This window comes from Vespa velutina, chromosome 25 (genome assembly GCF_912470025.1).
Source record: "Vespa velutina chromosome 25, iVesVel2.1, whole genome shotgun sequence".
Lineage (NCBI taxonomy): Eukaryota > Metazoa > Arthropoda > Insecta > Hymenoptera > Vespidae > Vespa > Vespa velutina.
The window spans coordinates 2,261,616-2,289,494 of record NC_062212.1 but is presented as its reverse complement, the minus strand read 5'-3'; the positions used below and the strand labels follow the sequence as shown (position 1 = coordinate 2,289,494).

At 27.4% G+C, this 27,879-nt stretch overlaps 2 protein-coding genes across 9 annotated transcripts in view; one reads left to right on the top strand and one right to left on the bottom strand.

The window, feature by feature from the left end:
* LOC124957243 (fatty acyl-CoA reductase wat-like) overlaps positions 1-27,879 on the bottom strand; it is a 40,634-nt gene that overhangs the window by 6,336 nt on the left and 6,419 nt on the right. For 7 of the 8 annotated variants that reach the window (XM_047514089.1, XM_047514083.1, XM_047514082.1 and 4 more), the window contains 7 exons: positions 16,275-16,414; positions 11,513-11,823; positions 9,946-10,194; positions 5,838-5,983; positions 2,736-2,845; positions 2,441-2,636; positions 2,108-2,344 (listed from right to left, as the gene is read on the bottom strand). In XM_047514089.1, coding sequence (XP_047370045.1) covers positions 2,108-2,344; positions 2,441-2,636; positions 2,736-2,845; positions 5,838-5,983; positions 9,946-10,194; positions 11,513-11,823; positions 16,275-16,293 — 1,268 coding nt within the window. In that variant the 5' untranslated portion in view covers positions 16,294-16,414. The remainder of the gene's footprint in view (positions 1-2,107; positions 2,345-2,440; positions 2,637-2,735; positions 2,846-5,837; positions 5,984-9,945; positions 10,195-11,512; positions 11,824-16,274; positions 16,415-27,879) is intronic. The other variant, XM_047514088.1, reaches the window with a different exon arrangement.
* LOC124957242 (piggyBac transposable element-derived protein 4-like) lies at positions 22,982-26,212 on the top strand. Its single transcript, XM_047514080.1, has 2 exons — positions 22,982-23,108; positions 23,165-26,212. The coding sequence occupies exon 2, from the start codon at positions 23,176-23,178 to the stop codon at positions 24,835-24,837; it is 1,662 nt and encodes a 553-aa protein (XP_047370036.1). The 5' UTR covers positions 22,982-23,108; positions 23,165-23,175; the 3' UTR covers positions 24,838-26,212.

Sequence of the window (27,879 nt, the reverse complement as noted above, 5' to 3'; positions counted from 1 at the left end):
TCCTTAAGAAAATAAATCGTCGTAAATATTAACCGCAAGTGATTTTTCAGCTGAATGTGTGAGAACAATTAACCGCAAGTGATTTTTTTATCTGAAAATGTGAAAATTATTAACCGCTAATAAATTATTAACAGAAAAATCAAAAGACAAATTGAATTGATGAAAGATCGATATTGTTTTTCAAAATATTTCGACATGAGACAATTCTAATTCTACGACTGATTTTATAATGCCTAATAAGAAAGAACAAAATGTGACATTTATAGATGAGTTCAATAATGATTATTTTGTAAATCCTAACTTTATTAAGTTTCTTAAGATTTTCAAAATGATTGAAATCAAGTACAGAAAACGAAAGTTTATCTGCAATATTTACAAGAATCAAACTGCAATGATAGTAATCATAGTGAATATGAAAGAAAAGCTATAAAGCTATAAAACTATGAATGTATTAATCGACAGTCATAATCTCTCTCTCTCTCTCTCTCTCTCTCTCTCTCTCTCTCCCTCTCTCTCTCTCTCTCTCTCTCTCTCTCTCTCTCCCTCTCTCTCTCCCTCTCTCTCTCTCTCTCTCTCTCTCTCTCTCTCTCTCTCTCTCTCTCTCTCTCTCTCTCTCTCTCTCTCTCTCTCTCTCTCTCTCTCTCTCTCTCTCTCTCTCTTGCTTTTTAATATGTATTTTAATACGTTTTTAATATTTAATATGTATACGTTAAAAAAAATCAAAAGTAAATTAGTAAAAGTAGTTACAATTCGAGGAGAGGAAATTTAAAACTCAAAGATTTCCTAATGATATTGTCATTTTATCGAATGCAAAATGAACATAAACGAATATGACAAAGATAATGGGACCTGCCATAATAAAGTCAGATGTGAGATATTTGTCCTTATCTTAAAAAAAAATAATATTATTAAATAAATAAGAATGAATTTAATTACTTAAAATAATCAATCATAGTGATTATCATGATAGTAAAATAACTAATGATAATGAAAAAATAAAAATATTATAAAATCTAAATTAGAATACAGATCAATGTAGATCAATGTATTAGAAGATTGTTCAATATTAGATCAATATTAGATCAATGTATTAGAAGTATTAGATCAAATTTATTAGATCAATGTATTAGATCAATGTATTAGATCAATGTATTAGATCAATGTATTAGAATATTGTTCTTATAAGTTTTTGTTTTTGTTTTGTTTTGTTTTGTTTTATTTTGAAACGCGGCATTTTATAAAAGTGAATTATAAGGAAAAATTATTACAGAAAGAAAAATAATAAAGATCTTCGATACGAGGTAATAGAGAATAGTGCTGAAGATAAAATTGTTAAATGTTATAACAAATAAAAAGACATAGAATTAAGTTGTCGCATAAATAAAGCATTTGATCGATAAAAATCGAAAATTTGATCGAAAAATTTAATCGATAAAGATCGAAAAATTTGATCGATATTTTGATCGGAAGATAGATCGATAGAGAGTATCTCGAAAAATCAATTTAATTTTTCTTTTTTACTTTGAATTTATGAAGACATATAGATTGACAAGATGAAGACCAATTCATGAATATGATAAATGGATTAGATTATATGCAGATTTTAGACTAAAACAGAATTGAGATGACATTAGGAGAGTTGCATTAACCCTAGTTACGTACACCTCAAAATAATTTCAAATTGTACATTTGAGATGCGCTATAAGCCAGGCACTTTCAATATCATTTCACTGTCATTCATACGGAATGAATAATTTTGACTTCAAAAAAAAAAAAAAAAAGAAAAAAAAAAAAGACATACTGTATATTCTTTCAAGTCTTAGAAACAATATAATTAATAGATTCGAAGATGCATTTTCAATTTTGTCATTATAAAAAAAAAAAAAAAAAAAATCATGAATCATACAATGATACAAATTGTTTTAATTCAGGTAGAAATTGATCTCGGGATCAATTAGGATTAAATCAGTTTAAGGATTAATCAAGCAATCTTGGTAGAAAAGGAATATCAATCGCATGAAATTTTATAAAATAAAATGAGAAAGAGAGAGAGAGAGAGAGAGAGAGAGAGAGAGAGAGAGAGAGAGAGAGAGAGAGAGACACTTACCTTGGCTGTTTACCGATGCACAAAGCGAACGTATCCACAATAAAAGCTGGTAATAAATGTAGAAAGTACATGTAAAAGATATAAACCGACCGATGTTTTATATTTCTAAAGCTATAATACCAAATCGCTTTTGCAGTAGGAAATTGTACTCCATATTTGACAGACTTGTTCTTTAAATCGTCGTAAGTTATTGGATTATCCTTAGATACATAGTTGTAAATAGGAGTGTCGTTCAATCTGAAATATTATTTATTCGATTAAATAATTTAAAAAAAAAAAAAAAAACGAGCACACGGATTCGCTCATTTTCAAATAAAAATTATTTCATTGTACCTTTGATTATATGCAATGTCCCAGGCGCTAGCAATTAAACCGTTGATCACCATATCGCACGGTACTAAACTAACTTTTACTGAACCATCACAATGTAATACTCGCATTAATCCAAGTCCAATGCTTAATCCAATTCCAATTGGTCCGTATATATTATCAACCCATCCTTGAATGGGTTCTCGATAAGTTGATATTACTGGAAATTAATTGACATCAATTGACATACATCGTTTTTTTTTTTTTTTTTTTTTTTTTACAAAAATTACTACGTTATTCATTTTATGTTAATATTTACCAATTGCTGGACGAAATATTCCAATTGGTATTATCCCAATATTCTTTTTCACGACATTCTCGGCAACAGCTTTCGTGTACACGTAAGAATTCGGACATATACCGAGTAATCTAATATCAAATAAAATTTATTGTTAATGCATATTTATTATTCGTTAATTATTAAATGTATATTTATTAATTAACGCAGTAAATTAATTCGTAGGATGTTCAATTGGATGCCGCATGTAATTTCTAAAATGTCCATAGCTAATGGACAATATCTCATAGATTTTTTTTCATTTAATCCTAGTTGTGCACATCTCAAAATAATTTCAAATTGTTTACTTGCGGGATTCACTTTGAACAACCGTCATTTATACAGAATGAATAATTTTTACTCCAAAAAAATACTATATATTCTTTGATACCTCGGAAATAATATAATTAGTAGATTTGCATTTTTAATTCAATCATTATAAAGAAAAAAAATTCGTGAATCATGCAGTGCGCAAATTGTTTTAATTGAGCTCAAAATCGATCAGTGGTGTCCTAGATCACACAGACACAACTACAGGGTTAAATGTGTGCGAGTATAAAAAAATATCACTTCTTGGTATAATGCTTATAATCATCTATTGCTAATAAAACTCAAAAAGCAAAAAAAAAAAAAAAAAATAAGTGATCGATAAAAAATTATTGGAAATATTAAAATTGAAATATCTGCTTAACATTTATACGAATTATAAATAAATATTATATTTTCTTTCTTTTTCTTTTTTCTTTTTTTTCTTTTTTTTAAACAAATATAATGAATTTATTGTAACCAAAAACTTTTTAATAACATTTTCTACAGATTTGTCTTACGTAATAATTTAACGTAGTATCTAATAATAACGAGAAATATAAAAATGTATTAACAAATTAAGAAACAATACCACGGATTTAAAATGTTTAGCAATAAAATTTAATAAATTTAAATGAAAATTGAACAAACAGATTAACAATTAAAATTTAATATTTTAATAAAAATATCCTTTATTAAGATATCCGACAAAAATATTTATTTATATGTAACGAAACTTTGTAAAATTTGCAAATAAAACTACTTTGCGTTTCTTATTTTTTTTCGGACTTTTTATCTGCTATCAATCTAGTTTTTTGAATCTAATCTAGTATTCCTTGCGGATACTTTAAAGTTATAGAAAATTTTTTTTTTTTTTTTTCCCCTATATAATGCATTCTGTTGCTATCTGACAAATTTTACGAAGGTATCTTTTCTAGAGTAATATGTACTAATTTTGAAATGGCGTCAATTCAATTTAAAGATTATGAAATAAAGTAGGACTACGTTATCGATACTTAAGCTCAAAATTTTATAAATGACTTACGACTACGTTATCGATATTTAACCTGAAGATTTAGAAATTCATTCTGAAATTCAACCTAATACTCAACCTGATGATTTTTAAACGATATAAACAACTACGTTACTGATTTCAATTTAAATATTTTAAAACGACTTAGAATTATGATATCAATATTCAACCTAAAGATTTTCAAACGTTGTTAAACTACATTCTTTATATTCAATCTAAAGATTATGAAACGATATAAAACTACATTCTTTATATTCAACTTAAAGATTTTAAAGTGACGTAAGACTAAGTTATTAGTATAGGGTTGTTCGGAAAGTAATTTCGTTTTTTTCCCGACAGATGATTTAATTGTATTTTTTTTTCACACTTAAGCTGCATAATCATTATATGTTTTGAGAGCTGATATAGCAAGGTTTGCATATGAAAAAATCCAATTGATTCTACGCAGTAGTTTTTGGTTGGTGCCCTTTTAAATATGGAGAGCAATAAGCAGCATTTTCGTTATATTTTACTTTTTTATTATAGAAAAGATAAAAATGCTGTTCAAGCCAAAAAGAAATTAATGTGTATGGAGAAGATGAGTTGACAGTACGCCAGTGCCAGAACTGGTTTGCAAAATGTCGATCTGGCAATTTTGATCTCGAAGATGCACCACGTTCTGCAAGGCCGGTTGAAGCTGATAAAGACACGATAAAGGCATTAGTTGATGCAAACCGGCGAATAAGAACACGTGAGATCAGTGAGAGATTAAATTTATCAAATTCAACTGTTTATGACCACTTGAAAGGCCTGAGTTTAACCTTGAAGCTCGATATATGGGTTCCCCATATTCTAACGGAGAAAAATTTGTGTCGTCGTGTTGACGTCTGTGATTCGCTTCTCAAACGTCACGAAAATGATCCATTTTTGAAGCGCATCATTATTGGGGACGAAAAATGGGTTGTATATAACAATGTCAAACGCAAGAGATCATGGAGCAAAAAAGATGAACCGGCTCGAAGGATTTCCAAAGCCAATATCCATCAAAAAAAGTGATGCTGTCTGTTTGGTGAGATTTTAAAGGAATCGTTTTTTTTTTTTGAGATTTTACCGGATAACACAACAATTAATTCGGAAGTCTACTGTCATCAGTTGGACAAACTGAATAATGCACTTCAATAGAAAATGCCAGAATTAATCAACAAAAAAGGTGTAATGTTCCACCAAAATAATGCGAGATCTCATACAAGTTTGGTCACTCGCCAAAAGCTTTTACAGCTTGAATGGGATACAATGCCACACCCAACATATTCTCCAGATTTGGCACCTTCGGATTATTATTTGTTCCGGCCACTGCCAAATTTTTTAGACGGTAAAACCTTCACTTCAAATGAGGAGGTCAAAAACCACCTCGATCAGTTTTTTGCCAGCAAAGACCAAAGATTTGATGACCGTGGAATCATGCTACTACCAGAAAGATGACAAAAGGTATTGGACCAGAATGGCCAATATATAATTTAATAAAATATTTGTTCATTATATGAAAATTGTCTTTCATTTTCCCGAAAAAAAAAAAAAAACGGAATTACTTTCCGAACAACCCATTATTTAACTTAAATATTTTTAAATAACGTAAGACTATTTATCGATATTGAATTTAAAAATTTTGAAAAAATTTTCAAATGACTATTGATGCTAATGTTATTGATTATTTCTAAATAAACTTTTGCATGAAACGATTTATATGTTTTTGAAAATAAACATACCGCGGTGTAATTTCATCGAGTAATTTGTCATTGATGCTGTCAACCAAATTTATCAATTTATCAGGATCCATCGGTGGTTCGTAAAATTTCTCTTCAATCAAACTCTGCATACAATTGGCGTAAATGGATGACACATGAACGAAACTCTGAAATATCAAAGATTTATTAAAATCAAATATTATCTTGAAATATCCTGATGTTCATTAATATATACAGTATGTCTCAATAATTCGGTTACAAAGCAATAATTCTGTTACTTTGATACGAGAAAATGACGAATAAATGAATCATTTTCGATTCATACGAGTCATGCATTACTGTGATTCAATGTTTTTTAATTCAAGGTTATTCTTTTTTCGACGTGGTTTCAATGTTTCATATTTATTATTATTGTTTTTTTTTTTTTTTTTTTTTTTTTTTTGATAGCTCTACAACATATTCTATCAAGATAATGTATTTTCTCGTATCGTTAAAATAACTCTACGTTACTTTTTCAGTAAATTTCATTTAATAAATAAAATTTCAATAAATTTTATGAAACAAATTATAATACTTCAAAAGATCGATAGAACATATATGAATGAATAGATGCATATATTACGCAATTTTTCTTTCTGTTGTTCAGAAAATTCATTTCAATCTATTTTTTTCTGATTTCATATTCAAATTAGAAAAATGATAATGAATACGAAAGAAATGTTTTCAAAGAAAAGGGTTACTATTTTTAATCGGTACTATCGTTTAATGTAAGATCTGCGAATTATTTTTGTAATTAGAAAAATAGTTATAAATAGAAAAATGTTAATAATCTTCTTTTGTTTTCTTTTTCATTCTAAAAATATATTTTCATTAGCGTGAAATCTTTATGACTAATCAATGTAAATAACTATGAAAATATATAGTATAATATTTCCTTATTTTATTTTAATAGAAATTTTTTAATAGAAAATCTTTTAATAGAAAAACAAATTTCTTGTTGTATTAATGAAATCGTTTTCTTATCATTGTGTCAAACGTACGCCACATGTCGATCATTTTTTTTAACATTTCTTTTTTTTTTTTTTAACATTTATAAAAATAAATTAATTTATATTATATCACATGGTAAACACTATATAGTGTGGTAAAGAACAACTGAGATAACTATAAAATGTAACTAATATTTATTTATTAGAAATATTTATTTCTAATTTAATCATCGAATTTTTTTTTGTATTTTCTAATGAAGGAGATGATCTAATCCCAATAATGCCAACGATTCAATAAGCTTCTTATATTTGAGCCGTTTATTTTGAAAGTGGCCTAAGTCCATTTATCTTCAAATCGAGATATTTAAGGATTTGCGTTTCAATGAATTTAAAAATATATGTATAAAATACTAATGAGTCATACTACTTAAGTGTATCTAAGGGTGTTAAATTTATAGTTCCTATTAAAATAGTGGCAATTATTAAGTGAATAATATGCGTTTTCTTATCAAGAATGGAGTTAGGTCACTTTCAAAATTAACAATCAGATTCATTATAAAATTTGAAGGTGCCCAAGTCCATTCAACATAATTCAAGATGCTTCAAATTGAAAAAAAAAAAAAAAAAAAAAAAAAAAAACAATACTCAATTTATTTTACATATCTTTAAAACACTTCGAAAATAAAATTTATGCGATTCAAAACATTTTGTAACTACATAACGTACAAAATTACAAACATAAATTTATTACAAAACAATTTACTACTCATCTAGATTTTATGTGTGTGAAAGGGATTTGAAGAAATCATGATGTTCCGGTGGTATATATCGTAATAAGTCAATTATGTCCTTGAATTTTGCTGTTGTAATTTGTCTGATATTTTTATACAGTGGAGTCAATACAATATTTTCGAACTTTCTTGGTCTACCCCGACGTGGTAATAAATTCAGGACTTTAAAATGTTCATTTTTATTCATTGATGTCTTATAGAAAATTTTATACGGTTTATTTCTGACAAAACGCATCCAACATATTTTTAACCAGTTTATTGATTCTCCATCAGAATTCTTTATCCTTTTAAAAATTGTGTCTTCTAATAATTTTGTTCATACAAAATCTTCTTGTCTCATTTCATTTACAATAAAGTTATTACCTTTCCGACACTTTTTAATAATCTTGTAATAATCTTGGGGAACGAACAGTAAATTATTTTTTTTTAATGACATTTCTACCACGCCAAAATCTCTATCATTTGGTAAAAACGAATGTCCTGATATTAAAAATTTGTGATCTATGATTTCCAACATTATTTTCCAAAGTTTGGACAATTTTTAACCACATTAAAGCTACTTTAATGTTTCTATTTTGCCCGGCACATATGTCACTGTAAGCTGTCTTTCTATAATGTGTGTATGTTTTTTTTTTAAGACGAATATTATTCTATAATTCTGTTTCTTTTTCGATTTTTTTTTTAAATCATTAGTTAGTATTTCTTATAAGTATAAATGGAGTTAGGCCACTTTCAAATTACACGGTTCAATTATTGAACTAACTCTGAAAACTTATGTGTCAAGAATTATCGTATTTGCTCGGAATATAAGCAATTTGAAATGTTTTACTGATAATTAACATAAAGTTGTGCATGTAATTATGGCAACCGAAAAAAATTGACAAATGGAGTTAGGCCACTTTCAAAATAAACGGCTCATTTTTATATATATATATACATATTGATAACTTTGAAAACACATATATATTCGGTATGAATGTTATGAATTATTTTACATGATGAGGAAATCCTTAAGAAAAAGACAAAAAATTATGATAATACGAGAAATAAAAAAATGTTAAAATGTATTATACGATAAATTTCCGTATTAATATATTCTCATCTTCTTTTTTTTTTTTTGTTTACTCATAATTTGTGTCTAGCTATAAAAGTCAATACAATATTTAATGTGTCTTTTTTTTCTTTCTCTTTTCTTCTTTTTTTACATATTTTTATACAGTAGTGATTATTTACAATGAAAATCGTATCGCGTAAAACATTTCTATTATGGATTGTTTATCGGATTGCAAATGTCGATATAAATATATAAATAATATAAATTAAAAAAAAAAAAAAAAAAAGAAAGAAAGAAAAGGAAGAAGAATAATAATATTGATATTTGATCTCTCGAAAAGATCGTAAATAAAAGAAAAGAGAAAAATTGGATATTTCAGTGCTTTTTCAATTGACTCAAAATGATGAAAATTATTTTGGACAAATTTTCTTCTAATATCAACCAGTCGCATAGCATATTAGCACGGACATTTATAAAACGAACACTCTGTATATGATGAATGTCTTCTATTATCAAAAAACACAATTCATCGATAGAATAAATTTTGTATTTAAATTTGTATCTAAATTTAAAGAAATATAAAAAATATAAATAAACAATATAAATAAAGAGAAGAAAAAATAAATTAAAAGAAAAAAACAATTAAAAAAAAAATATGCTATTTCAAAATTAAATAAACTACCGATTAAGATTTCACGTGAAAAAGAAGAATACGACAAAAAAAAAATAAAATTCAATTCTTTCAAAAAATCATTAATATTCTTGTTTATAATTTTTGATCCGATTAAATGAACAATCGATAAACCTTTTAACAAACGATAGTCTGAATAAAACGAAGTAACTTTTGTCGAAAAAAACATTTTCCGACGACCATTTTTCTTTTACGATTTGTCGATAATTGAAACAAACAAATCGAAAAAATTGTCGAATTTTCGAGTTTTAATTTTGTTACGCTCTTGAAATGAATTTGAAGGGCGAAGTGAAAAAAAATAAAAATAAAAAGATAATAAAAAAATTGAAAAGAAAAAAGAAAAGAAAAATATTGGAGTGAATTTAAAGGAAGAAATGAAAAAAACAAAATAATAATAAAAAGATAGTAAAAAAGATTGAAAAGAAAAAAGTAAAAAGAAAAGAAAAAAAAATGAAAAGGAAAGGTACAGATTAAAAAAAAAAAGAAAAAAAAAAAATATATATATATATATATATATATATTCATATATCCCTGAAATCATAATTTTTTGAATTTTTTGAAATTCGAAATTCGTTTCTTTATGAAACGCATAGAAAATTCTTACCTTTAATTTCGGCATGTTCTTCGATAAGTTTATCAAATCCTTCAAACTTCGAACGTTGATAGCCGTCGCCAATTTTATTTTCTCGTTAAATTTTACGGTTGCAGCAACATGAAAAATAATGGATACCTCTTTTATGAGTTTATCATTGTCGATTATCGATATACCAAGATTCAATAAGCTACAATCGCCTTCGATTGGGATTATTCGATTTTGAAATGTCGGTTCTTTCTCCTTAAGCCTTGAAAATAACTGACAAAAAAAGAAACCATAGATATAAAGAATTTTATATTCCATTATTGTTATATTTAAACACGTTGATATAATTATTAGGTTGGAAACTATGAAACGGGCGTTGAATGTAATTAAAATAACTAAACAAAAACGCCCGTTTCATAGTTTCCAACCTAATATGTAAGTATTAGGTTGGAAACTATGAAACGGGCGTTGAATGAAAATAAATAACTAAACAAAAATGACCGTTTCATAATTTCCAACATAATATATATATATTGCGCCAAGAAAAGTGACTCTTAGCACGATTTAAAATTCCTCAAATCGATAATTTCTTAATAAAAATTTTGTTCTTCTTTTGTTCTGTATTTTCTTTTCTTTTTTTTTTTTTTGTCTTTTTTATTTTTATTTTCTTTTTTTTTTTTGCTTTCCCTCTTATATTAATTCAATACCTACGTAAATAACGAATTACTATTTCTTGGGTAAAATGAAGACAATAAGTTAATTCAGGATTAAGGCTGTTCCATTATTCCTGATTTTTTAATTATTTACGTCATCAATGAAAACAGACGATAATTCTTGATCGATTTTCATGAAAAAAGTCTTATTTTAAAGACGAAGGTTTAATCTACCGTATATTGTTTATGAATTTTTGAAAAAGCTTCTTATTTCTGCATAAATTATTCCTGAAAAATATCATTCTTTAACACGATCTTTTTTAAAGGAAATAAAGGTTTATAAATAAATAAATAAATAAATAAATAAATAAATATATATATATATATATAATAAGTATTGGCTAATTGTTTTGGACAAAAATAAAACTAACGAATCTATCGAGCCTTCAAATTTAATTTAATCATGCACGATTATCTGAGTAAAAAGAAAATTCTTGTTACATTAAAAAAAAAATAAAAAAAAATAAAAAAATAAATAAATCATTCTATTGCACGAACGAAGTCCGTTTTAATTTTTCTTTTAGCAAAAAAAAAAAAAAAAAAAAAAAAAAAAAAAAAAACTTTTTTATCGAACAATCTTAATGCGCAAAAAATATGGACATCCGATTATTTTTACATAAATTCTATCAAGTCAGTTATTCTTATATAACTGATCTAATTTAAATTAAAAAAAAATCTTTCGTCGTTGAAAGATTAATTGTAATCTTAACATTTAATTAATTGAGAATGATTAATTTGGGCTAAAATAAGTTGTATTGGAGAATGGGAGATTGTTCGACATTTGACAAAGGTTGGTCGACCTTTTTTTTTTTCTAATAATCGATCGAAAGTAAAATATTAATAAAAAAGAAAAAAGAAAAAAGGAAAATAAAACTCACCGCATTTTCGAACATCTCTTCCAAGCGCTGAGACACATTCTTCCCTTTTTTTGAACGTATCAATAAATAAATACACTTTATACCTGGACATCCTCTTAATAACTTTTCGATTAATAATTTTCCAAGAAATCCTGTCCCACCGGTTATTAATATACTTTCTCCATCATAAAATGTTTGTATTGGTGTCAGTTTGTTAGAATTTACGTAATACGAATCCTTGTCAATTGTTTTAAAACTATCTATGTCACCATTATTATCCTGTTCGTTTCTTTCCCACAGCTTTTTCATCATTTTTACATTTCCACAGATATCTATAAAGATAAATGTAAACTTTAGATAAAAGAAAAAAGAAAAACTATTACAAATCTGGCTCAAACGTGATGAAGTGATTGCCGAAACTGAGATCTATTATTTTGAGGCCTAAAAACAAATTGTTTTACAAAAAAGGTATCGAAAAGTTAGAAGAGTATTGGAATGAATGTATCACTCCTGAAGGAGAGGAGTATGTTAACGAATAAAGTTGAATTTCTAAAAAAAAATTTTGTTTTTCCTAACAAGACCAAAGACTTATTGAATGATGTGATATATATATATATATATATATATATATATATATATATACGGGCGTTGAATGAAAATAAATAACTAAACAAAAAAAAAACCCGTTTCATAGTTTCCAACCTAACACTTATATATTAGGTTGGAAACTATGAAACGAGCGTCAAATGAAAATAAATAACTAAGCAAAAACGCCCGTTTCATAGTTTCCAACCTAATATATATATCACATCTCTCTTTATATATATATATATATATATATATATATATATATATATATATATATAGAGAGAGAGAGAGAGAGAGAGAGAGAGAGAGAGATAATTTCGACATAATGACAACATGATGCGTCATAAATGACGCGTCTAAATGAAACGTGAAGATCGATCGTGAAAATGATCGAAATTTATTTGCTTTAAATATAATATTAGATAGACATACGTATATTTATCAATTATTCGTTAATAAAATTATATTAATTATTATATTACAATTGTGTTAATAATTTAATTAGAAAGATTTAAAAAGATTTAAAAGAACAAATAGCACTTGTCTAAATGTTTCATCTTGATTTATCCCCAGACGTTTTTTTTTTTTTTTTTTTTTTGATAATAATAATTTTCAGCGACAATCGAGACAGTACATAAATAAATCTTTATTACAGAAAAGTAGAGACTTTTTCTTGAACATAAGAAAATAAGAAAACCTGCAGGTCCGTAACCTTGAACCTTTCTTGTTATCTTCATAGCACTTTTTCCATTTTTTATTTCATTCAATTTGCATATACGATAATATTATGACGTACAATAATTTCGACGTATAATATTTTATTTCTTTCCTTTGCCTTTTTCATTAATTTCTCTTTCTTTTTTATTATTTTTATTCTTTTTTCTTACATACACGTAAAAAAACACGAATAAAAGAAATGCATTCGTATAATCGTTAATAATGAATTAATCTAATTCTAAAACATAAAAATCTGTTCTCACGATCAAAATAATATCTGATAATTAAGAGAGAGAGAGAGAGAGAGAGAGAGAAAAAGATCTACGTAATGATTTCTTTTTAATAACAAAAATCATTTACATTGCTAATAATAAGTGTCATAAAACATCATTCGAAATATATTAAACTCGATAATTTTTTCAATTTTAATTGCTATGACGATAGCAACATCATTTTAGAAATTTTATAATAAAGACGAAACATACATACTCCTACATAACGTCAATTACATTTCTAATATTTTTATTCTTCAAATAGAAAATGAATATTCATGAATTAAACAAGTTTGTATAGATCTTTCGAATTATAATCGACGACAAATAATTTCGTTGGAGTAAAGAAACTAACGTACATAACATAAACGCAAATATATATATATATATATATATATATATATATATATATATATATATATATATATATAAGTTGATAAATATTCATTTTAAACTGAATATTTTTCTTCGACAACGAAACATAACAAATACATTTCAGATGAAGGACTGCATACCGCAACGCAATGCAAAGCAAAATGCATTATTTCAAACATTAAATATAGAAATATTAATCAATCGGACGATCACATAGAGAAACAAAGAGAACGACCATAGAAATAGTTAAAAGGATAAGGGGAAAAATTAGAAACAATTTAAAATATGATTATTAATCAAGATCAATTCTATTTTCAGAATTTAAGTAAGATATCCAATGAAAATGAAAAATTCTTTATTTAGTTCGTTAATATTCTCGATAATAATAATCGTGACCATTCAAATTTTTGTTAATTAATAATTAATTCGAATGCAAATTCAATGGAACAAATCAGATAGACAAACAGAATGATCTGTGATTATTTTTTCTTTTTCTCTTTCTTTTTTTAATATTAAATACCTCAATCATCGTAGGAAGCAAAGCGAATTGATAAATATTTAAGAAAAAAAAACGAAAAATTAAAATCTAAGATCTGGTTTATTACTTAGATTTAATTAAATCTAATTATTGATTAGATTTAAAATCTGCAAAATGAGATTGGTCTAATGGATATCCTTGCAAGATTTTTAATGAATACATTGGATAGAAATATATTCATAATAGCTAGAAAAATATTTTTTGCCTCATTAGATAATTTTTGCTTCGTTTCTTTTAATGTTTTCTTACGTAAACTTCAGTTCAACATTACACAAGCACTTTTTTATTTAAATTGTACGGTAAAAAGTAAATCTTCTTTTTTTTTTTTTTGTAAGAACATAAATTTTCCGACTTTTTACTTTCATTAACCCTGATTGGATCGCGTAAACATTGTAACGGGGAAAAAAAAAAAAAAGAAAAAAAAAACAGATATTCCAAAAAAAGTACGAATCTTTATTTGTTGCCCAACGAACGTCAAAATTGAGGAATGATCTAGAGCACATGACTTTATCAAAGTTTTATTTAGTCTGGAACAAATTTTAAATTTCAAAATATTTTGTTGGGGGGGAAAAAAAAAAAAAGAAGAAATAGCGTGATGAAAAAATACATTCAAATCGATAAAAAGTAAGACATAAGGAAAAAGTATTGTAATAATTTTGTAATATAATCGTTCTTTGTTTATGACAATAATCACTTTTTATTAACGCTCAATAATAATTAACGAAAATAATTAATTTCAAGAAAAAGCAAGAAAAAAAAGAAAAAAAAAAAAAGAAAGAAAAAAAAAAGAAAATAATATTTGAAGTAGGTGATTCGTGCAATTGTTTGTTTTCTTTTATCATTGAACCTTCATCAATTAATTATGATCTCAATTTTTAAATTATTAATGCTTATTATCAAGGAAGTTTTTTCGCATATGTGTATATATATATATATATATATATATATATATATATATGTGCTTAAAAATAACGAAAACATTCGTCGAGCATGTTCGTGCAATTTCGGAAAAACTTGTGAAAATAATCTTTAATAAAAATCAATTAAGGAATTATTGCGATAAGAATCGTTGCTTTCGATATTATTCCTATTATTAGATCAGTTCGTCATCTCTGTAAATTATTACAAAAAAGTATCATTTCAAATGATTTCTCGTGTGAAGATAAACAAATTAGATAAAAATTAAGATAAAAAATTAGATAAAAACCACATTTTTTTTTTAAATATCTCATTAATATGTACACATAATCTGATGTATAAAATACATTTACATTAGATTTATGCATATTTATAATTCGACCTTTGCGTTTTGATTCATGATCCAATAAAAATAATAATAATGTATTATTTATTTTTTTACGTTTCCTTCCGTTCTTGACTTATCTTCGTCCGTTCGAATCCAAGAACGATAATAGATTATTCCAATAATAATCAGAATCGAATGATTTCAAATCAATTTGAATTAAAATGTCGTACATTTACAATAATAAATTAAAAAAGATAATAATAATTGCAATGAATAATGAAGCAATAAAAAAGGAACTACATGAAATAAAGTGATCTGATTTATAGATGAACATAATTTGCATAATAAAGTTGTTTAATTTTATGTACGGAAAAGATGCCTTCAATGAATAATTGAATGGTATTATAACCTTGAATATTCATTTGAAAAGCGATCTTATATTTGGTACAATTAAAAAAAAAACGATTCTTTTGCTTATTTTTTCTATTCTTTTTTTTTTTTTTTTTTTTTTTTTTTTTTTTTTTTGATCACATTCAAAATAATCAATGGTTTGATATTTATAATGGTATTCGCAAATGATATAACGAAATAGTGAATACGACAATACGAAAATATTTAATATAACTTTAATATCTGTCGATACTACGAATTTAATTGTTTTATTTATCGAATCTTTTTTTTTTGTAACATTTATTTACTGACACGTTATGTGTAATTATCGTTTAATTTTTTATTTCAGTACGTGCAAAGAAACACGATCGAAATTTTCGCCGTACTCGTTTCTATTGATATTTTAAATATTTTCTTATTATTAAAATGTTAAAATATTTTTAAAAAGAAAAAAAAAAAAAAAAAAAAAAATTCGACCACTAATCACAGTACGTGACTTTAAATGTCAATTAAATAACATAAAAACTATCACTACAAGTAATAGTTCAATCTTAGTTTTCCAATGAATATATTTATACATACTGTTCAATGAACATATATATATATATATATATATATATATATATATATATATATATATATATAAATTTTACTCACTTTCATATTTATTTTCCATTTTTTAGAATTAAAATAGTTGCACTTAGAAAACAATGTTACAACAAATGTTTCAAACGATCGTTCCTTCCTTGTCTCTTAGACCGCATGCAAATGTTCTTCAAACGAAGCTCATTCTTACACTGAAAATTATAAATTCAAATAGAAGTAGTTAAAGTCTTTATCCCCTCTACCTCGATCATAGAATGTACATCTTATCGATTTATTAAATAAAACGCAATGTTTCGTAGTAATAAATTGAAAAAACTTCATTCTTGAAATTCCCCCCCCCCCCATGTTTTTGAGATTCGCGACCACTTTAGCAGTCCTAATCTCACGAAAAAAAAAAAAAAAAAAAAAAGAAAAAATTCTAAGGACGATCGATTTATCAATAAAAATGATAACGAAATTTAGAATTATTTCCTTCGATAAATATTTCACGATCTCGCAACGAATAATAAAAAAATATTGAAAGTAGAAAAACAAATAGAAATGGTCTCAAAAAGTTTTAGGATTAAAACGTGTGACTGAGTGTTCATCCATAAAAAAAAAAAAAATATAAATAAATAAATAAAAGCATATATATTAGGGATAACGAAAAGAAATCTATTATTTTACATAGTGGCTTAGTTTATGCTCGAATGCATTCGGTGGAGTAAAACATCTTTGTAAATTTTTTCTTTCGTATTTCTATCGTTTAACTTGATTTTTTGTCCAATAAATTTTATTTTATTGTTAAAGATAAATTGTCCTAATTTAGAACAGATAAAGTTCACGTCAGACATTGTATGTTCCTCTTTTACGACTAGGATTTCAATGCCAACCAAGAGTTAATTAAAATAATTAATAAACTTTATGAACAAGTTGTAAAAGTTATAAATAAAAGTCATTGGAGATTTAAAAGATGCTTCTAAATACGGAAGACCTTCAAATTTCGATGATGATACTTTAAAATCTTTCGTTGAATCAAATCTACGATTAATCGTTGAAGAATTATCAAAGAGATTTGCAACCCCCTTGGTCCACAGTTCAAGAATATTTCAAATGCAACAAGAAAGTGAATAAAATTGTTATTTGTCTACTGCATGAATTGTAACGCGCGCTTTAACGCAGCTAAAATAATGCGAAATAAAATTCAGGATATGAATTGGAAAATTTTAATACACCCTCCATATTTGCCGGAAATCAACCCCCTTTCGGACTATCATCTTTTTCAATCAATTTTAAATAAAGGAACAAAGGAATTTAAAGAACAAACGATTTTGTAATATAGATGAAACAAGAAATTCACATGAACGCGTTCTTCCAAATCCAAATCAGGCAATTTTTATGAAAAGGATATAAAATGTTTAAGAAAAACATTGGGATATAGTTATATAAATAATGAAGGACATTATACTTCCTATACTTTCTACTAATCGTTCCTTCGCCGATACACGTTCGAAATCTTCACGAATTTAACCTTAATCCCCAAAATTAAACCTTTATCCATTCAGATGTTCTCGTATCGATTTTTTCAATCGAAGAATCTCATTAAATAGGATAAATCATCGATAAATTATGATTATCCTTTCTTCTTTATCATTTTTCAACTTTTTTCACGCAATACTGATTGTTAATAATCCAATAATAATGATCCATATGATCATAAAGAAGACCAATGCTATAATAATTTTCAATGATTGATACATCAAGTGAAGCTTAAAAAAACGTCAAAAAAAAAAAAAATAAATAAATAAATAAATCATAAAAAATTCATCGTTAATGATATAAATACATCATATAGATTACAATGAGAGTTAGAAAAAGACAAATAAAAAAAAAAAAAATAATAATCACCTTTGCCACGGAAAATTATATAAAAAAAAAAAAAAAAAAAAAAGTAATCGAAATTACGAAAAAGTAATCGAAAGTATAGAAAGAATCAAAAGTTCTTAGACGCAATCGGAATAAAAAAATTAGAGCCATAAAACGGAAGAGAGTAATTATTGATATTAAACTAAGAAAATGATAAAAAAAAAAAAGTACAGGAAAATATTATTAATCAACCTATGTCATCACTTCCTTCAATTACATATTCAATTAATAAACGTGAAAATGCGTAAATCCGTTCGATGATTGATGAAATGAAAACTTACTTCGATGTAATATTTTCGAACAATTTGTCGTCGAAACATTTCATGAAATTGATGTCGGGATCGATCAAAGAATTTCTCATTGATCGAATTGTAAAGATAATTGGCATAATTTTGATATCTAAATGAAATTCTATAATGACAAAAAATAATGAACATCAAATAAAATCAGATCGTTCATTGAAAGTTATTCTGATAGTTGTTCATGTACATACAGGGTGTCTCAATAAATCTATTATCAAGTTACAATCTCTGTTAGTTTCATTGATACGACATGGCAAATTACGAAGAAATAAATTTTTATTGGCTCGTAAGGTTGCAAATGTTATGGTGTGATTTGATTTTTTTCAGGTTTTTTTTTTTTAATAATAAAACTACCATTTTTTAAATAATAAATTCAAATCAATCGCGTTTTCACACCAAGAAATAGAAATGGAATAACAGGGCAGAATTTTGATTATATTGATTTGACAAAAAGATTTTATCTCGAAATCAGTTAAACCAGAATTAATTACTCGAAAGTAATTATCTATGACTTATCTCTCGATAATATAAATCTAAATTATCTTATGACAGATTATTAATATTTGACTTATATAAAAACTGATATAGTTTCGTATTTAATTTAATACATATAGTAACTTCTGTACGTAGCTCTTGGTTTGTTTTTTTTCTTTTGTCTAAATGATTTTTCTTAAAACTAAGAATTATTAATTTGTTATTACCATAAATCAAAATTGTGATATTTTGTATTAAAATTTGCTACAAAACGTACACTTAGATGATAAAATTATGCTGAAAAAAAAAAAAAAAAAATTATATAGATATTTAAGGTATTTAAATCCAAAGCTTACAAATATTCTTACATATTTAATGTATAGATGTTAAATATCTAAGATTGATTATAAATTAAAAAGTATATATTAAAAAATGTTTCATGTAATAACGTGTAAAAATATTTTCATAAGTACGAAATAAAATAATCGAATTAACAGTTCAACCGATCGTTTAATGATTTTTAATTTTTCTTATGCAACATCATGTATCTTATTTATTTACTTTATTGTATCTTATTTATTATCTTTATTTACTTTATTGTCTCTTCCTTGAAATATCGTACTTTTTTCTGTTTCTTAAAAATAGTAACTTTTAAATTTATATAAAATGAATATAGAAAATATTCGTAATACGCTAATCGATTTGAAATAATTGTTATGTGAAATTGTAATTTATTAATTAGTGTGTAGTTCATGAAATTGTGATTTATTAATTAATTCTTTGTAAATAATGATAAATTGGTACATATTTTCGCAAATCTCTAGAGTATGTATATAGTCCAAAAAAAAAAAAAAAAAAAACATTAGTTATTTTAATTAACAAAATTACAAACAATTTAGCAAAATTAGTAAGAAAAAACAAAAAATCGATAAAAGAAAAAAAGATATATGAAAGGAATAAGCATTCATACAATTGTTGAATTTTGAAAAATTCATCAAAAAAAAAAAAAAAAAAAAAACAAAAACAAAAAAGAGAAAAAAGAAAAAAAGAAAAGTACGTAACTTAAACTAATCTGACGATAAAAAATTAAATCAAGCGGTTTAATTAATACTTCGTAGGATTTTTTTTTTTTTTTTTTTTTTATTTTAAAATTGCAACAATTCTTTCAGCAATGAATTAATTAAATTTGATGATGAACACTGGACTATATCTTATTGCATTCCTTCGTGAGAGAATTTTTTTTAGATTCACTTTAAAAGAAATATTGTATTTTGTAATTTTATGTTTCAAATAATCCCATAAGTGCGTTCTATCGAATTATGATCTGGATAGTGAAAAGGAGTTTTTATATGTGCTAATGTGTTTTATATAATATCCACATTCTCGCAGTATTATATACGGTGTATACTTTGAATCATTGTTTTTCATAAAAATAAAATTATCCTTTATGATCATTTTTTTTTCTGCATTAAAAATAATCGTGCGTTTTAAAATGTCAATGTAAAACTATGGGGTTTATTATTAGTATAAAAATTTTGAGACAAAAACGAAATGTCGAATGGTGAAAGAAATCTTTTTTTTCTTTTTTTTTTTCTTTTCTTTTTTCTTTTTCTTTTTTTTTTCTTTTTCGTGGCTTTGGAAATTACGAGATAATCTATGAAAAAGAAAAAAAAAAAAAAAAAAGAAACAAAAAAAATATAACACAATACAAAGTCATTGCTAATAAACGATAGTCATATGTCATTTAATTTTAATCTTATTTCATAATTAATATAATATTAATTCTACGATTGTTTCGCAAAAATTAATATTCAGTATAAATTCAGGAAAATCTAGAATTAAGAAAAATCACTAAAAGAGCAAAACATTTCAATTAGAATGCTTTACAAATGGAGATATTATTTTTTGCTTGAACAAGATTCTTTATTAATTTCTCTTTTTTTTTTTTTTTTTGTTTTTCTGCGACGTCGACGAAAAAGCATACTTCATTAATTTCTCACGATTGAACCGCATATAAAAAGCACATATCGAATATATGACTTTAATAATTACATAATAATCGTAGAATCTAATCGTCTTAAAAAAAAAAAAAAAGAAAAAAACATTGTCGCATAAAACCGAATTAATTTTCTTTCTTTATTAGATCGGATTAGATTACATTCTTTCTTACCGGATCACGATCATGATTTTAATCCTTAGCGCACCGTTGGCTCCGCTACAGAGACATCTGTCATTTCTTCCGTAACTCCGAAGGCTCCGCTGTGGAGCCAAATATTTTTAGCATGTGATTATGCTTGAAATGCTAAGTTAGCTGAAGAATTAAGAAAAATGAAGTGCCACTTGATCAGTACCATAAAAACAAACAGAAAAGGTATTCCAACAACTTTGAAAAAAGCAAAATTATATGAAAAAACGATTGTCGCATACACTTTTTCATGAAATGAAGAAATAAGGAAACCATTGAAAAAGAAAAGAAAATTATTATAAATTTTTCTAATAAATGTAGAACACTCAATAAAATTTCTAGAATAGTAAATAGAATCATTGACAGATATGCCGAAAAATTTTAAAAAGTAATCCATGAAACGAACGTTAACATAAAATAAATGAGTACACTGGTCAATAAATAATTCAAGAAATAAAACAAAATTGGAAGATATGTGCGGTAAACATCGCTACTAAATTAAAAAATAATCTTAATAATTAATGTGTGCAGTAGTACAGTGCGTAATTTTTTACGAACTGCAGGATATCATGGCAGAGTAGTCCATAGAAAATATTTCGTAAATAAAGTTAATAGAAAGAAATGATTAGAATTTGCGAAAGAGTATGTCAATGTTCCTATGGTGTATGGGAATCGTGTTATATTTATTAATCCTTAACGCTTCGTTGGTTCCGCTACAGAGACATTTGTTCCCTAACTCCGAAGGCTCCGCTGCGGAGCCAAATGTTTTTAGCATGTGATTACGCTTAAGATGTTACGTTAATTAAGAAAACTGAAATGCCACTTGACTGGTACCATAAAAACAAACAGAAAAGGTATTCCAACAACTTTGAAGAAACCAAAATTATATAAAAAAAGGACTGTCATATACAAACAAAGAAATACAATACTCTTAGCTTAAAGGGATAAGAGGATAGTATCGTTATTGAGCAACTGGCATAATGCTGAAATGATAACTACTAGAAGATTTTTAGGAGGTGGTACAAACGAAGTAATTGAAAAGTCAAGTGTAGTTGTCGGGTACACAAAATCGATGGGTGGAGTTGATCGGGCTGATCAATATGCTTCTAGTTATTGCTTTTTGAGGAAATTGCTTAAATGGTGACGGAAATTGTTTTTCTGAGGAATGATGATATCAATAATTAATTCACACATTCTCTATAAAACTGTACAGTACAATAAAAATGAGAAAGCATTGACGCAATTACAGTATAGAAAAATTTTAGTCAATCAACTCGTAGGAAATTTTCGTCACGATAGAATAAGAGTTTCTATATTAATTTCTGAAATCAGATTAAATAATTCACATAATGAGAAAAGGTGCAAAGAGGGACTGCGTTGTGTGCTCTAAAAGGAAACAAATGGATAGCAAACGTCAAACAAGTGATTACTGTGACACTTGCCCAAGTAAACCCAGAATGCATATGGCAGATTGTTTCCAAAGATATTACACCATGGTGAATTACAAAATTTTTAATTTATCTTTTATTTACAATAGGAAAATGCATATTTATAAAATAAATAAAATCAAATGCATTCACAAGGACGTGTAATCTTTTCCGCTCAAAATAAGACTTCCTTTATCTCAGGCGCTCCGCTTCAAAAATGAAGCTCGAGTACTGCAACAATGCCGAAGTTGTTGCTAGACAGTACTCGAGAAATGCGCGGAGCATTAACCCTTTCGGTATTACCGCCGCCTATTGGCGGCATCCATCAAACATTCTCTGGGTCCTACCGCCGCCAATTGGCGGCATATGCTAAACTTTCTCTGGGTCCTACCGCCGCCAATTGGCGGCACTAACGGAAAGTTATGTGGGTATGATTACTTTCTATAGTACACATTACTTTACTATTCTGTGTTTAAAATTCACGGCTATTCTAATCGTTCCATTATAATATATAATTAGTAACAGTCAACAGCGTGCCTCAATTATATAAATATGTTTTATAATATATAGATAAGCTACGAAAAACAAATTGGTATGTTTACTTATATCGTTAATTTTTTGAATGTATAACTTACAATTTGAATTTAGTTCCCTTTAGGATGAGTGGAAAACGCATGAAAAAAGAACAATGGATAAAGGAAAGCATTGATTCCAAAAGTGATTCTGATAAAGAAAATAAATATAAGTTAGCATGTCGCAAAAGGAGGAGGTACAATCCTGTACTTAGCACTTCGGAATCTGAAGAAGCAGAAGAGCCTGAACTAGGAATTGATACTCCCTCTAGCATTAAATGGACATCAAAGAAGCCTAGGCCAAAAATTCATGATTTTACGTCACATCATTCGGGAGTAATAGGGAACAATTTAAATCATTCGTCGAAAATTTTAGATTACTTCAGACTGCTTTTTTCTGAAGATTTAGTTAAATTTATTGTGGAAAGAACAAACAATTACTGGTGTCGACAGCTCAAAAGGGATCAATTGGATGCTTCAGAAGAGATGGATGTGGATGAATTATATTGTTTTATTGCTGCGTCGTTATTAATGACGCGAATCAAAAAGCTGTCCTTAAATGAATATTGGTCTGAAGATAAGCTTCTCCGAAGCGATATTTTCAGTCAAATTATGAGTAGAGATCGTTATTTTTCATTATTGAAAATGTTACATTTTTCGGACAAAGCCAGCCGCACTGCTGATCGTTTATACAAAATAAATAAAGTAGTGGAAATGCTACGAATATCATTTAACAATGCATTTCAGCCATACCAGCGATTATGTATAGACGAAAGTCTACTCCTCTACAAAGGCCGTCTTTCGTTTAAACAATATATTCGCTCGAAAAAGAATAGGTTTGGTATAAAATCATTCCTACTTTGTGACTGCAAAACGGGTTATATCCAAGATATAATCATTTATTGTAAAGCTGGTACTACTATAGCTACCAAATATCAATATATTGGAAAGCCAGGGAACATTGTAATGTCACTTTTGCAACCTTTTCTAAACAAAGGCCATACTATTTATCTGGATAACTGGTTTTCTAGTCCCATATTGTTCAATCTACTCCACAAAAATAGTACGAACGCTTGTGGCACTGTGCAAAGAAGACAGAAAGAGTTACCTAAACTAACTGATAAATTGAAAAAAGGAGAGGCAGTATTCCGCTCATCTGAAAATCTGTTGGCAATGAAATGGTGTGATAAAAAGGAATTTTATATACTTTCCACTATTCATACCGCAGAATTTGCAGAAGTACCTAAGAAGTCAAAAAAAAATGAAATTATTTTAAAGCCAAAATGCGTAATAGATTATATCTCTTCAATGGATACAATCGATAAATCAGATATAGCTGTAAGTACTGTCGATGCAACTTGCAAAAGTTTAAAGTGGTATCGTAAATATTTTTTCCACTTGATCGACATTTGCGTGTGGAACGCATTCTGCCTATATAAGCACATCACAGAAGAACAAATCTCAATGGCGAAATTTCACCTTCAATTAATTAAGGAAATATTAGAAAAATATCATAAGAATCATGAATATCATCAGTACAGTGGATCAGAAAGTAATTATCCCACAAGGCTTATAGGGAAACATTTTCCTACGGTATATCAGTCGGGGAAAAAAAATAGAAAACGAAGATGCGTTGTATGTACGGCTGGTGGTATAAGACGTGAATCCAAATATCAGTGCGAACAATGTAATGTGGGCTTGTGCATTTCCCCTTGTTTCGAAACCTATCACACCAAGTTACAGTATTAATTTTGTCATAGATTATATTACACTATTACTTTTATTATTTATTATATTAAACTATTAGTTTCATTATTTATTTTAATTTTGTGATATTAGAACATATTATTTATATCAATGCCATTTATTTTAATTAATGTACTGTGAAGAAATAGATATGATTTTAAAACGTTAAGCGTCATGCATGTTTTGTCTGTCTTTTCGTCTGATTCGCGAGATAAGATTCCGTCGAAATCGGTTTTCGGCCGAGGATTGGTTTAGGTTACGACAAAACAGTATAAACATTTTAGAAACGTGTTTTTCAAACACATTAAATTCCGCGTCAGTCACCGATGCACTGTTGCGGTCCAAATGAAATGTTTAGTGTCAATCACGCTCGAGATTTCTATGAATGCCGCAAAACATCTTTTCGCGGCTTACGTTGTCGTACAATGCAACCACTCTCGCGGACAACTTCCTCGTTCCACGAATGTATAACCGCGGCCAGGTCCTCCGTACCGAAAGGGTTAAGGGTTAAAAAGTAAAGTTAGAGTATAAACTCTGATACCCAATTTTGTCGGTTTCTTAGGATTGTATGTTATGAACGAAATTCGACCCTTAAATTTTATCGTTGACTCGACCACACATATATGCTCGCCCGGATATTAAAATAATCCAAGAACTTTGAGTTGATATAGTCCTAAAAGCAACTTACTCGTTGTAGGCGCGTTCTCGGATTCGTATTGCGTGTTGAAATAGTTTTCAGATAAAGCATCCAGAATATTTGACTAAATCTGTCTCTTGTAAATGTATCCGAATAGAAAGGAATATAACTGACGATATTCCTCGACCAATATTCTTGCAAATTGGCCAACGGCATTGTGCCCATATTGATTAAAACAGCAATAAATGCCCAGAATTCTACGTCGTTCACATCACGCCAGATTCGCCATATCAAATTTGCAGGTAGTATCTTCCCTTGCAATTACTGTTTTGCATATATCTTGGTTTCAAAAATAATGTTTTTGTTTACTCTATCCGAAAATGTGGCTACCTATTGTTCGTCTGTATCTGCGAGTGACAACAGGGGATCATTTGGATCTAAAGAGAGAGTGAATGAGAGAGAAAGAGAGAGAGAGAGAGAGAGTTTTAAATGCGATGAACGAGTATAAAAAATATATCAAAAGCGTTATGGTCACATAAGCGAAATTTGGAAAGTTTGCGATAAAGCTCTATGAAGATAGATTTTTTTCTTATTTTTAATGATATTGTAACCCTTGCCTATCATGGACTCCTGCACATTTTTGAAGCGGAGCGCCTGAGATAAAGGAAGTCTTATTTTGAGCGGAAAAGATTATACGTCCTTGTAAATGCATTTGATTTTATTTATTTTATAAATATGCATTGTCCTATTGTAAATAAAAGATAAATTTTAAATTTTGTAATTCACCATGATGTAATATCTTTTGAAACAATCTCCCATATGCATTCTGGGTTTACTTGGGCAAGAGTCACAGTAATCACTTGTTTGACGTTTGCCATCCATTTGTTTTCTTTTAGAGCACACAACGTAGTCCCTCTTTACACCTTTTCTCACTATGTGAATTATTTTTCGTTTAGTTTGATTTCAGAAATTAATGTAGAAACTCTTGTTCTATCGTGACGAAAATCTCCTACGAGTTGATTGACTAAAATTTTTCTATACTGTAACTGCGTCAATGCTTTCTCATTTTTATTATACTGTACAGTTTTATAGAGAATGTATGAATTAATTATTGATATCTTCATTCCTCAGAAAAACAATTTCCGCTAGCACTTAAGCGATTTCCTCAAAAAGCAATAACTAGAGGCATATTGATCAGCCAGATCAATTCCACCCATCAACTTTGTGTATCCAACAACTACACTTGGCTTTTCAATTACTTCGTTTGTACCACCTCCTAAAAATCTTCTAATAGTTATCATTTCAGCATTATGCCAGTTGCTCAATAACGATACTATCCTCTTATCCCTCTAAGCTAAGAGTATTGTATTTCTTTGTTTGTATACGACAGTCCTTTTTTCATATAATTTTGCTTTCTTCAAAGTTGTTGGAATACCTTTTCTGTTTGTTTTTATGGTACCAGTCAAGTGGCACTTCAGTTTTCTTAATTAACGTAACATCTTAAGCGTAATCACATGCTAAAAACATTTGGCTCCGCAGCGGAACCTTCGGAGTTAGGGAACAAATGTCTCTGTAGCGGAACCAACGAAGCGTTAAGGATTAATAAATATAACACGATTCCCATACACCATAGGAACATTGACATACTCTTTCGCAAATTCTAATCATTTCTTTCTATTAACTTTATTTACGAAATATTTTCTATGGGCTACTCTGCCATGGTATCCTGCAATTCGTAAAAAATTACGCACTGTACTACTGCACACATTAATTATTAAGATTATTTTTTAATTTAGTAGCGATGTTTACCGCACATATCTTCCAATTTTGTTTTATTTCTTGAATTATTTATTGACCATTGTACTCATTTATTTTATGTTAACGTTCGTTTCATGGATTATTTTTTTTTTAAATTTTCGATCTCCATATCTATCAATGATTCTATTTACTATTCTAGAAATTTCATTGAGTGTTCTACATTTATTAGAAAAATTTATAATAATTTTCTTTTCTTTTTCAATGGTTTCCTTACTTTTTCATTTCATGAAAAAGTATATGCGACAGTCCTTTTTTCATATAATTTTGCTTTCTTCAAAATTGTTGGAATACCTTTTCTGTTTGTTTTTATGGTACTGATCAAGTGGCACTTCATTTTTCTTAATTCTTCAGCTAACTTAGCATTTCAAGCATAATCACATGCTAAAAATATTTGGCTCCACAGCGGATCCTTCAGTGTTACGGAACAAATGAATGATGTCTTCGTAACGGAGCCCACGGATCATTAAGAGTTAATTATTCATATTGACCATTTATATCATATATTAATATTTTATTACAAATACTAACCGAAATATTTATTCATTCTCTCCGTCTCATCCCTCCCTCACCCCCCCCTCTCTCTCTTTCCT

Bases quoted from the DNA above. Each gene is read 5' to 3' on its own strand.
- LOC124957242 (XM_047514080.1), top strand. From the start codon at position 23,176: ATGAGTGGAAAACGCATGAAAAAAGAACAATGGATAAAGGAAAGCATT.